Source organism: Sinocyclocheilus grahami, unplaced genomic scaffold (genome assembly GCF_001515645.1).
Source record: "Sinocyclocheilus grahami isolate Dianchi unplaced genomic scaffold, SAMN03320097.WGS_v1.1 scaffold523.1, whole genome shotgun sequence".
In the NCBI taxonomy this organism is placed as follows: Eukaryota; Metazoa; Chordata; class Actinopteri; order Cypriniformes; family Cyprinidae; genus Sinocyclocheilus; species Sinocyclocheilus grahami.
Genome location: NW_015505702.1, coordinates 8,666 through 22,442, shown reverse-complemented (window position 1 = coordinate 22,442; position 13,777 = coordinate 8,666). Strand labels below are relative to the sequence as shown.

Below are 13,777 nucleotides of genomic sequence, written 5' to 3'. Positions count from 1 at the left end.
AGATAATCCGAATACGAATTCATAGAGACCAAACATGGTATATGTAAGGTTACATGAATGAGTGGTTATATCATAAGCATGCATATAATAGTCTACAATCTCAAAGACAACATACACAATGACCTGAAGGATATGTGTGTTCATTCAAATAAAGGTTTTCCTATGAATTAATTAGTAGAAAAGTCCATTTCTACTGTGCATTGTGTCTCTTCCTATGGAAAAGGTGGTGATTTTCGCTACTCACATTCCTTTGGGGCCATAAAACCAGTGATATCAGCATTAGTTGCCATGGGGACCTGGGGGGCCTGGTGTTGTTTGCAGACATCCTGGCGCCCAGTTTATTGGGTGAGGGGTCTGTGACGATTTGTTAATCTAATGAATAACTGATTTGTTAAATCAAATCAAAAATTGTGTTTTTGATTGGTCCAGACGCTACAGTAGAGTAGCGCTTGTTTGTCATTTCTCTGATCACAAATGCAGACATGGTTTTATGTTTACGTGGCGCGATGCAACGCAACGCATAAAAAGACAGTATTAGTCATTATAATCATGTCCCCACTGGATGCAACAAATGCCTCGTTTGTAATGGATTTTCATGTTTTTGAATCGTCGCTCCGGCCTGACAGGGCATTACAGTACGTTAAGTGGCATAACATTTCCATCACACATTTGAGGTATTTGGCTAATCACAACGCACTGGATAGTTGGCCAATCAGAGCACACCTCGCTTTTCAGACCGATGAGCTTCAGACGCGTTTCAGAAAGGCGGGGCATAGAGGAGAAACAATAATTTACAGTATGTGGAAAATAATGCGTTTTTTGAAGTTTAAACCGCATTAAACACATTTCATTACACCAAATACACAAAATAATGTTCTTTTTAGCAACATCATATGACCCCTTTAATAATATGCATTTATAGTGTAATTACTTCATTTTCGTGTCAATCCATGTTCATATTTACTGCAAACAATGCTTGCAGCGCAGCAATAGACTCGGTGCAGTCGTAAACGATCTCTGCACTGCAGCAGACGCACCACTCCTGAATGCACTGCTGGACCGCAACTGTGTGCTTTAATCCGTAAACATCAGCGCGGAAAAATATGCACCACGTATGCACTGCAAACGGAGTAATGTGAATCTGGCGTTATGTGTGTGTGCTGCAAGTGTGCATGAGCGTACGGTCTCCAGGAGAGCGCGCGAGCGCTGAATGGTTAAACTGGCAAGAATTAAAAAGAAATGCAATTTCTAAACTTTAGTGATGATGTGACACTGCCTCGACTGTGCAAGTGACAACTCCTGTGTCAACTGTGCAGCGTGCAGCTTGCTTATAGACGCGTTGTGTGGTGATTTGAATCTATTTGCATATTTTGAGAAAGAGAGCGAGCGCGGCGATTCACTCACGCTATTTGTGAAATTACGTCTCACACAAGATTTTCATATTATTTTATAAGTTAATTAAATGAAGAAATATGAAGTGAGTACCTCACCTTCAGCATTATAATTATTTCACTCGTACCGGACAGGGACTGAGACGGTGCCGCTGCATGTCATGCCAAACCTCTCACGGCAGTGTCATCAGCTTGAGATCGTTTTTTAGAGACCGCCGATCAATCATCCCAATGTGATTATCGGCCGATAGTGATCGGTAGCCGATCAATCGGAGCACCCCTAGTGAGTTCCACGAACATTTGGATGTATTTGCAAATGTTATCATAGCTTTAATAGTCTATGAGAAAGAGGACACATTTGAGCCTATTTACATTTGATCTCAGACGTTCAGCCTTTTAAACCTAAATATAAATGTATTCTCTTCCACTAGAGTACAGGGGATCCTACAGAATGAGGATCTACGAGAGGGAGAACTTCATGGGTCAGATGTATGAGATGATGGACGACTGTGACAGTATAATGGATCGCTACCACATGTCTCACTGCCAGTCCTGCCATGTGATGGATGGGCACTGGCTCATGTAAGAGCAGCCCCACTACAGAGGCAGGATGTGGTACTTCAGGCCTGGAGAGTACAGGAGCTTCAGCAATATGGGCGGCATGAGATTCATGAGCATGAGGCGTATCATTGATTCCTGTTACTAGTGTTTAAATTTTTCAAAAAAATTTGTCTAAATTCATTCTTGACTTTACTGTTTTTATATAAATACAGTGCCCTCCACTAATATTGCCGCCCTTGGAAAATATAATCAAAAGGCGGCTGTGAAAATAAATCTGCATGAAAAATTTGCATACATCTGCATAAATAAATCTTTATCTTTTGGATCTTTCATTCAAAAAGTTCACAAAATTCTAACCTTTCATTGAAGTAAAACAATTGAAAGTGGGGGGAAACTCATATTAAGAAATAAATGTTTTTCTCCAATGCATGTTGGCCACAATTATTGGCACCCCTAGAAATTCTTATGATTAAAATATCTCTGAAGTATATTCCCATTCAAATTTGTTAGCACACCAGGGTGACTAGGAGCATGAAATTGTCCAGCCATGACTGGACTGGAAATATGAGGAACACAAAGGCCAAATTCCCTTAAAGGGATAGTTCACCCAAAAATGAAAATTAGCCCATTATTTACTCACCCTCAAGCCATCCTAGGCATATATGAGTTCCTTCTTTCAGATGAATCCAACAATTAATTCTTTAAAAATCCTACAATGTGATTTTCTGGATTTTTTTCCTCATTTTGTCTCTCATAGTTGAGGTATACCTATGATGAAAATTACAGGCCTCTCTCATCTTTTTAAGTGGGAGAACTTGCACAATTGGTGGCTGACTAAATACTTTTTTGCCCCACTGTATATTAAAATTTGTCTATATTAAAACATTTGTCAGTCAGCGGATATTGCAGTTCATCAGTCTGTAGGAAACTTTTTCCTCGTCGAAGCAGAGACCAGGAGACTCTTGGGTATCTTCAGCAGAGTACATTATTGAGAACACACTGCATGGCGCTACAGTCATCAAAAGTCTGACTAATAGGCAGTAATACATTTAGTTTATATACATTTTAAGGGGGCGGGATACATTCCGTAGAGGTGAAGACAATCTAACCCATAGCATGCAAATGAAGTACAGGCAATCAGCCCGACACCGGCATTTTCCCAGCCTTGATCTCATCAGCATAACAGTGTCATTCAAATGCATAGGTGCCAATCCAATCAGTATAACTACTCAACGACTGAGGCAGAGGAACCAAGAGCCATTACAAACAAAAGGTGATCGTCTCAGTAATCTGGTTCATTTTACTAACAATAGGAGAACAGGAACAGACAGGAACCTCTTGCTACACTTTGTTTAAGATAATCATTTGTCTGATGTAATTTACCTTAAATGCTAAATACAATGTAATTCACCTTAGTTTTTCATGTTTTTCATAAATTTGTTATCCCACAAGTCCAAAAGAAGTGAAATAAAGCTAATCCATCCATAATAATAAAGTGCCTCACACGGAGCGGAGGGTGAACAAAGACGTTTTTGTAAGACAAATATCCATATTCAAAATGTAATAATCACTTTAATCTAGATTGTGCCGACAAATGTACACTGAAGCAGCTTCGGGAGGATGACGTAAGATGTGGGCGTTTAGCATGCGCTCGTGAATCTTGGGAAAACCAATGTTTGTTTACAGGAGCAAAGGAAGCAAAGTTTCCTTACTTTAGCAAAGGAAAACCAGTCTCCTCTTAGCTTATATCAAAATCCTCCGACATTCTTCTTTACAAATCCTCGTTTTGTACTTCTAATTCGTGACCATTGTTTTGCTTTGATCTCTCCCCTGCGCTTCCGTGTTCGTCACTTCTGAGCGGCGCATGCGCAACACCAGGGTCCTACATCATCTTTCTGGAGCTGCTTCCGTGTACAACAATGAACGCAAGCTAGATTAAATTGATTATAACGTTTTAAATATAGTTATTTTTCTTACAAAAACGAATCGATTCGCTACAGGAGGCCTTTGTTCACCCCCCGCAGCCGTGTGAGGAACTTTTTATTATGGATGGATGCACTTTATTTCACTTCTTTTGGACTGATGAACTGCAACAGCCACTGACTGCCATTAAACAGCTTGGAAGATCAAAGACAATTTTTTATATAACTCAATATAATATGACTGGATTCATCTGAAAGAATTAAGTCATATACACCTAGGATGCCTTGAGGGTGAGTAATTCATGGGCTAATTTTCATTTTTAGGTGAACTAACCCTTTAAACATCCATCAAAATGAAGTAAAAGCAAATAATTTAGTTCTGATGTGCAGAACAAGATTGATAAGCTTCACAAAATAGCTGTAAGAAATTAGCTAAAGCATTGAAAATCCCCATTTCCACCATCAGGGTGATAATTAAGAAGTTCCAATCAACTAAAGATGTTACAAATCTGCCTGGTATTGGATGCGTGTCTATATCGTCCTAATGCACAGTGAGGAGGAGGAGGAGGAGGGGGGGGGGTCAAGAAAAATCCTCCTGAGCTTTTTGGGAGCAAACCCACCAAATGGAGGTTATTATCATGGGGTCTAAGTGGGTGGTTGGCAGCAAGCGACTGAAGTCTGGAGTCCATTTAACACCAATAAGGGCCAATATGGATGACAAGACAACCCTAATAACAACAGTACTATGGACCCAATACCTGTTAAGGAAACTCCAAGAGAACATTGCATGGGCCAGGATGAAGATCAATCCATCCAAGTAAAGAAAGTAAGCATCTCTATTCTCAAAAGAAAGCTGTCTGACCAAAGGTTCATCATTATGGACTACAGGACCACATCAAACATCAGGACAGAAATGGACTTAGAATGAAGCTGAACAACAGGCAAAATCAGCAATCCAGCATGCCAACATTGTGGGCCATGTTCAACAGGGAAAAGGAGGTTTGGGTCTGTGTGAGGGCAGATCCTGGTGAAACAATGCTACACCTTCAGAGCGGCGAAAACTGATTGTCCTGGAAGTCCGGCCTTAGGAGGAGGCAGCAAGGCATGCTAAAACTGTTACTCAAGCCCAGTAAGAACAATGGACAAACTGGAAAAGCAAAGAGAAGAGGAAAATCAGCTGGAGGGAATTATAGGAGATGGATTCAAGTAGAATCAGCTTCCTACTCAGAACAACCTATGAAGTCCCAACCTCACCCAAAAACCTCCAGCAGTTGTTGGGAGAAGACCAATCATGTCCCCTGTTCATCATAAATAAAAAGTATTATTATTATTATTATTATTATCTCCTGCTTCCCTCAGACACATCCTTGCCGGTTGCAAGGTAAGCCTGTCTCAGGGGAGGTACACATTGAGACTCAACCAAGTGGCAAAATGCCTGGCTTCAGCGACTGAGGCCAACACCCTGCTCTTCAGAGCACCAGGCAGTGCTATTCACCTGGGAAGGGCAGAGGGTACAGGGAAAGCTTCCTCCATTGACCAGGGCTGTGCATCTTTCTATCACCAAAAGGGATAGAAAGCATTGGTCCATCTGCAGGGGCTTTGTGGCAACATCGACCATCAGGCTGCTGAAAAACCTGGGAATCCACAGCCAAGCCCTGCACCAGACCATCAAAGAAATAGCAGCTACTGCAAAAAACTGCAGCCAGTGGTTCTGGATCAGGTGTAAAGAGGGGACACACTCCCGGGCATCTACTAATGGTTGGCGCATTCCAGCATTAGTGCAGTGCAAGACACCTGTGTGCAGCAGTGTTCAACTGCTTGCACACATGCAAAAATGCTGCTGTTGCTTCATTTAGATCTGACATATAACTTGTGCCTCAACTGGACTTTTGTCATTTCAAATGTGATTAGACAGTTTTAGTGATGCCACGATGCATCTTTATTATTATATTTGTCATTATGGTTGCAGGCGACAGAATATGGGCTTGACTCCCAATGCACATTCACACAGACAGAACACCAGCTGCTATTGTACATTGCTATGTGAACAGGACATTGCAAGACTAAATGTAGTTTTGTAAATGTAGTTGTCAATCCCACACACTGACAGCTTGAATGTAGCCAGTAGTCTGCCTTTGTGTCAAGTATGTGACATGCAGCTTGATCTACAGTGCTACAATGTTCCATTTTGGATGCAAGTGTCCTGAAATTTTTGATTTGGCCACCTCTCTGTACAGAACACTACAGAATGTAAATCAATTATTTTATATAAACAAGAAAAGGTATAGTACTTAAGGTTATTAAACTTGTGGAATAAAGGGGATGTTGACAAATCATTAAAAAAGCTTTAGTAGCCTTTGACTTTAGATTTTATTAGATTTTATAATATATCTTGCGATATATTTGGCTATAAGCACAGAATAGGGGATAAGAAAGAGGGTTGGAAACTACAGGTCTATATGGATAGATTCTTCATTACTAATATACAAACCCAAAGTCATACAATCCCAAATACACCGATCAGCCACAACATTAAAATCACCTGCCTAATATTGTGCAGGTCCCCCTTGTGCTGCAAAAACAGGTCTGACGTGTCGAGGCATGGACTCCATATGACCTCTGAACATGTACCGTGAACTTTATCTGGCACCAAGACATTAGCAGCAGACCCTTTAAGTCCTGCAAGTTGGGAGGTAGGGCCTCCATGGATCGAATTTGTTTGTCCAGCACATCCTTTAGATGTTGAATCAGATTGAGAGCTGGAGAATTTGGAGGCCAGGACAACACATTGAACTATTGTCAACTGTCATGTTCCTCAAACCATTCCTGAACAATTTTTGCAGCGTGGCAGGGTGCATTATCCTGCTGAAAGAATCCACTGCAAGTAGGAAATACCATTGCCATGAAGGGGTGTACATGGTCTGCAACAATCTTAACCCTAGTACAAAAGTAATATATATAAAATACATTTATTTCATACTAAGTATATTTCAAATCCATATTTACTGACATATAATTAAATCCAATCTTATTGATGAGGATTGCATGATCTTTGAATAATATTAAATGCTAGATATTTAAAGTGTGCCTAAAGTGTATTTGCAATAGTTCCACTTTAGCAAAATCAAATATACTTCAGTACATCTTTAGTTGGACTTCAGCACTACTTCCGCACAATTAAAGTGCATTAAGTACAAAATTAGTTGTTCCAATTAAGCAGACTTTAAGTATACCAGTTTAGTATACTGAAAGTACAATTGCAGGGTATTTTTATTAAATACATAAATGTATTTGTAGTACACTTAGCACAAAATAAATGTATTTCAAATTCAATTAAGTACATTTATTGTTCACTATAGGTGGTATGAGTCAAAGTAACATCCACGTGAATACCAGAACCCAAGGTTTCCCAGCAGAACATTGCCCAGAGCATGACACCATCTCCGCATGAGCTATGGGCACCCATGACCATGAAGCCGGTTCACCGTTTTTTCCTCCTTGCACAGGTACTAATTATTGCATAACGGGAACAACCCACAAGACTTGCTGTTTTGGAGATGCTCTGACCCTGTCGTCTAACAATCAATATTTGGCCCTTGTCAAAATCACTTTTTGCTTTTTCCTGCTTTCAAACGCATGAGATTCAAGAACTGACTGCTCTCTTGCTGCTTAATATATCCCACCCTTTGACAAGTGCCATTCTAATGATAAAGTGTTATTCATTTCAGCTGTCAGTGGCTTTATTGTTGTGGCTGATCAGTCTATACTGTATATAATAATGCAAAATCGCTAATGATAACAGCAACCATCTGATGCAGTTGATTGAATTCAATTATTTTAAATAAAAGAAAATATTTATTTACAAATCAATTTCTACACCCTCTGTTATATTAATACATTACAAATATTTAACTCAAACATAGTATTCTTATTTTATACAACAGTAAGTTTCAGTCCAGATTGGATAAGATGTGTTTCAAGAGATTTTTCTGAATTTTTATCCCTCCATGTCTGTTCTGTTCTCAACTTAGAGTACATGAGGACTGCAGAGTGAAAGCAGACAACAATTATGTAATTAGTGCCTTAAAGGTTTTATTTCACCAGTGAATAGAGTGCAGAAAATGGAGTGGAGGTGGAAAACACAGCATACAGTACACATACTGTACAGTATGTGCTAATCAGATAAAATTCTTACAGCAAAAAAAGACATTAAAAAGTTAACATTTGACATTCACATTTGAATCTACAGCCTTTGTACAAAAATTGTAGAACATTATACACAAAAAGGTAGGGTCAAAGGTATTCCGAAGAACAATTGACAGGATAATTACAAAAGCATCTATGTTGGTCCTATGATGGTCTCCATGCCAACTTGCACAGTCAGGAATTGAATAACAATAGAAGCCCTGTAGTCTTTAGTCTTGGTCTAGTATAAAAGCACAGGTGACAGCAGTCAGCCAACAAGCAGAATCAGCTTCAGCTTCTCCTTTGTGGAACTACTGAGGATCAGCCAGCACAACCATGATGGGCAAGGTAAACTTCATTCCAACAACAATTGTACATTAAATTTAATTCACATGACTTTAATTTCATAGATATGACTATAAAACGTTAAACAAATAACTTTGACTTTTCAGGTCATCTTCTACGAGGACAGGAACTTCCAGGGTCGCTCTTATGAGTGTATGGGCGACTGTGGTGACTTCTCCTCCTACATGAGCCGCTGTCACTCTTGCAGAGTGGAGAGTGGATGCTGGATGATGTACGATAATCCCAACTACATGGGAAATCAGTATTTCTTTAGGAGGGGAGACTATGCTGATTACATGTCTATGTTTGGAATGAGCAACTGCATCAGGTCCTGCCGTATGATCCCTATGGTGAGCTCAATTTCAACTTATAAGATAACATATCGATTTATCTTTTTTTTGGCTGATAAACTAAACTGACCTTTCTTCCACTACAGCACAGGGGATCCTACAAAATGAGGATCTACGAGAGGGAGAACTTCATGGGTCAGATGCATGAGATGATGGATGACTGTGACAACTGCATGGACCGTTACCGCATGCCTCACTGCCAGTCCTGCCATGTGATGGACGGCCACTGGCTCATGTATGAGCAGCCCCAATACAGAGGCAGAATGTGGCACTTCAGGCCTGGAGAGTACAGGAGCTTCAGCAACATGGGTGGCATGAGATTCATGAGCATGAGGCGTATCATGGACTCCTGGTATTAGTGTTCAACGTTTCAATAAAATAATATGTAACTAAACATTGTGTTTTTAATTAATTAATACCACCTATATTTGCCTGATTAATGAAAACAAAAATACACTAGAGCTTAACACACTCATACAAAAAATGCACAGTAAAAGCTTGAAACATATAATTAATTATTCAAGACCTGTTTAAGACAATAGCCAACAACAGTTTATAGTTAAATTATTTAAATAGTCTCAAACATTAAAATATCAGCTAGTTTTAAAATCACTATATCAGCTGCGCAACATTAAATCCACAGCCAGTAACTATAAATGTCTTTTAAAAATCTTTCAAAAATCACCAGGGTATTGCAACCTTGATCAGGGCACTTAAACCTCAGTGGAGAGCAGAGACATTTTATATATAAATAATTTTATTTTTGAAGCATACCAAAAATGTATTTATTAATGTGGTCAGTTGGCTTAATTGTTTTATGGCTATTTGCTTAATTTTCACATAATACCAGGGCCCATAATCACAAAACATCTTAAGGCTAAAAGTAGCTCATAACTCTTAAAAATCTTAAAAATAATGGGTGTGTCAATCCTAAATTTAGGTCTCTTAAATATTTGCTCTAAGAGTATTTCACAAAGCGTTTTAGCTCTAAAACTAGCTCCTAAATCTGTGAAAGGTTAGGAGTAGTGAAGAGGACTCATAAGTCACTAAGATCAAACCACAAACTATCCTAAAATGGCTGTTGCCGGCAATCTGCCTCTGAATGTAAACATTTTAGAAACATTTGATGGTAATAACTTTTTAAAAAGGTATCGCCTTTGGTTTTGGAGGTTATCCCAACTCTAAAATGTCCTTTGCTTATATCCTTGTTTTCATTAACCAGTTGGGCAAGAAGTAACAGCTGTTCTTCTGTCCAGTTTTTTTTATTTTATTATTATTATTTTATTTTTACATTTGCATGTATTACTATCAGCCATGATAATTCTATTCTGTTAATTAAAAGGCTGTTTATATGCATATTCACTAATTGTTTACGAGAAGCATACATGTAAGAGGCTGACAATTAGCTGAACATATACTTGTTTAATTGGTGACAATTAGCCTGCATTTTAAAATAATTTTTTTTATTTTTAAACCTTTATATATGGCAACACCGTGCTCTACAATATTTCTCTGAATAAATCTCTGACAGAGACCCCTCCCCTTTCAGCCAATCACTGTGTGCATAGTTAGTAAGCACATCACTAGATGACTTCATCCATAGCAACGAGGTCAACCCCGCCCTTACTCTTAGCTTAAGACTTCTCTCTATTCCTTAGTTAAAGTAAGATTTCATAGATTTCATATTCCAACTGCTATGAATCTTTAGCATAGCTTCCAAATTTCACACATGTGAAAACCAATTAAGTGTGTGGTTTCAAAATAAAACTATTTTATTTTGACCTATTTTGTTGAAATTTCTCTTTACATGCAGTCAAACATATTCCAACCACAATCTTGTCAGATTAAAATTTTTAGGGAGAAAAAAACCCTTGTCTATTCTTATGTTGACAGATCCCAAATAGAAGTAGAGGTTAAAGGGTTAGTTCACCCAAAAATGAAAATTCTGTCATTAATTACTCACCCTCATGTCGTTTCAAACCCATAAAACCTTCGTTCATCTTCGGAACACAAATTAAGATATTTTTGATAGAATGTGAGAACTGTCTGACCCTGCATAAACAGCAATACAACTGAAATGTTCCCAAGTCCAGAGACGTAGCAAGGAGATCTGTAAAATAATCCATGTGACATCAGGGGTTCAACCGTAATTTTACGAAGCTACAAGAATACTTTTTGTGCGCAAAAGAAGAAAAAATAACGACTTTATTCAACAATTCGTCTACTCCGCATCACCCTGTAGCGCCATTTTGGAGAGTATCAGCTGGACGTAAATAGCGTATGCTGTTCTGTGTCAGCTCCATCACAAGGATACGTTGTTTTCATTCAGATCAAATCACAACAATGTAGGAAACAGATCCGGCAGGAAACAGACAGGGTGTAGTCTTTAGTCTTGGTCAAGTATAAAAACACAGGTGACAGCAGTCATCCAACAAGCAGAATCAGCTTCTCATTTGTGGAACTACTGAGTATCAGCCAGTGCAACCAGGAATAATTCTTTTTTTTTATCAAATCTCCAACAGACACAGATACAATGTGTATGCACACTAAATATTCAAGGCTACAACACCTTAAAATAATAAATACATTAACACCAGATGTATGAATTCAAAGCAAACAGGTTTCCAGAAGCAGCAACAACGTTTGAGCATATACAGCTCCCTTAAGGAGTTTAGTTTAAATAGTTTTATTATTAGTATTTATTATTATAATAATAATACTTCTTTCTGGCCCTAGAAGAGGAGAATCATCAGGGCTGGACTGGTGCTAAAATTCAGTCCATCTGGCCCACACAGTCCCCCATAAATGTTTTGCTGGGGTTAGGGCAATTGGAATAAATTATTTATTAATAAATAATGGACGAAAACAAATTATGTTTTTGAATACTTAAAATGCATTTATCAATATTAATATTCCATTATATTGCAGGCTCTTAATTATTGAATTCATATTTTTCTGCAGTTAAAGTTTATTAGAACTATTACATTTTCCTTTGTAGCTGCCCTAATGAAAAGCTAATTCTTGAATCCAGAGTTAACTATAGTATTAGTAAACCTTTATAAAATAGACTTATTGCCTTTATTTAAACCAATATTTAATAGGCTATAAGTAGGCCTATATCCTATAACACTTTTCGTGACATTAATAATAAATATCATTAACCATATTTCTACAGTGTCAGTAAATGCATGTTAAATAGCTAGGTGTGGTGCTGTGGATTAAATTGCTTATTTACAGTTTTGTACAGTTTACCTCTACACTTCAGTTTACATGGTCGGTGCTATTCAATCTGGTTTCTGCTAGATTCACCACAGAGACTTTACTGTTCAAATATAAATGTCGTGTGTGGAACTCAAATGGGCAAGCACTGCTTATTATCACTTCAATAGAGAGGCGAAAGTGTCAGGCTGCAGTCGTCAGCGCTGTGCAGGTGCAAGACACCGGTCCGGTGTGATCCAGCTGTTCTCTTGCGCTGTGTGGTTTAATCAGGTAACTTAGTGCCGTTTCATCACTTGGCTTTTAGTGTTTGTTTCCCATGCGCTACAGTAAACCAGAGGCGATTAAAAGATACCCACAACTCTAGTATAAACGAGTACAAAGACATTTTTTATCGCTCATATCTTTTGGACTGAAATAGCGCAGACACTAATATGTGGGGGTGTGGTGGAATTTCGGCACACTAAATGCTCGGGTTCTTCCGATGGCCAATCAATTCTAGGTCTAATTTTCCTTTCCTCCACAGCCAATCACATCGGGCCCCCTCAATCTGCGGGCCCTGGGGCTTCAGCCCTGCTTAGCCCTTATGTTAATCTGGCCCTTACCATGATGGGCAAGGTAAACTTCATTCCAACAACAATTTTACATTACATTTAATTCACATGACTTTAATTTCATAGCTCTATATAACTGTAAAACACTAAAAGAATAACTTTGAATTTTCAGGTCATCTTCTACGAGGACAGGAATTTCCAAGGTCGCTCTTATGGGTGAATGGGTGACTGTGCTGATTCTGTGCTCTATCATGGACCGTTACCGCATGCCTCACTGCCAGTCCTGCCATGTGATGGATGGCCACTGGCTCATGTATGAGCAGCCCCAATACAGAGGCAGAATGTGGCACTTCAGGCCTGGAGAGTACAGGAGCTTCAGCAATATGGGTGGCATGAGATTCATGAGCATGAGGCGTATCATGGACTCCTGGTACTAGAGTTCTAGTGTTTCAATAAAATCATTTCTCTACAAAAGCAAACATTGTGTTGTGAAAATGAGTATTCCTCAAAAACACAAACAAAATACATAATAAAACACTTTTTCATAATAATTATTAACACAATTTAATGCACAGCATGTAATTCTCAAAATGTATTTAAAATTTGGAGAAGGGAAAAATAAAAACCAAGAAACAAACAACAATAACAACAACAACACCAAATAGTAATAATTTCTCTACAAAAGCAAACATTGCCTTGTGAAAATTAGTATTCCACTAAAACAAAATTCATAAGAAAACACTTTTTCATAATAATTATTAAAGGTCCCATATTGTACACCTTTCTGGAGTTTTATTTTAGGTTTTGATGTCCTTAAGAAATTATATTTGCGGTATAAGTACCAAAAACCATCTCAATATATTTTTACAGCTCCTCTCTCAGGAGCTCTGCTGAGAACAGGTAAATTTTGGCCTGTCTAATTAATATTCATGAGCCTCTCTTCTGATTGGCCTGTTGTTTTCTGAGTGATGCACGCTCAGGCCAACCACAGGTAACTAGGGTCAGCCGACGTGACAGCACTAGCTGGAGGAAGCAAAGCAAAGTGGAAACTGGAGGTGGCCCATTCAAACCAGTGCATATTCGGCTACATAAGGAGCTTAAAATATCATCTTGTTGTGATGTTGGGTGCCAGAATCAACGTAATACAACCTCAAATTAGAAATTTGATCGCATATCTGCTGCCACTGCCACAAAAAAACGACGACAGCTGTGGTTAAACGCGATAAAACGAGCAGACTGGACAAAAAACGATG

General features: G+C 38.6%; 1 protein-coding gene and 1 pseudogene across 3 annotated transcripts in view; both read left to right on the top strand.

The window, feature by feature from the left end:
• Positions 1-2,097, top strand: part of LOC107555047 (gamma-crystallin M2-like) — a 6,662-nt pseudogene extending 4,565 nt beyond the window's left edge.
• Positions 2,098-8,336: 6,239 nt separating this feature from the next.
• Positions 8,337-13,777, top strand: part of LOC107555043 (gamma-crystallin M2-like) — an 11,474-nt gene continuing 6,033 nt past the window's right edge. For 2 of the 3 annotated variants that reach the window (XM_016237731.1, XM_016237730.1), the window contains exons 1-2: positions 8,337-8,407; positions 8,512-8,700. In XM_016237731.1, the coding sequence (XP_016093217.1) occupies positions 8,396-8,407; positions 8,512-8,700 (201 nt within the window). In that variant the 5' untranslated portion in view covers positions 8,337-8,395. Of the gene's footprint in view, positions 8,408-8,511; positions 8,755-8,840; positions 9,149-13,777 lie in introns of those variants that run through there. The other variant, XM_016237729.1, reaches the window with a different exon arrangement.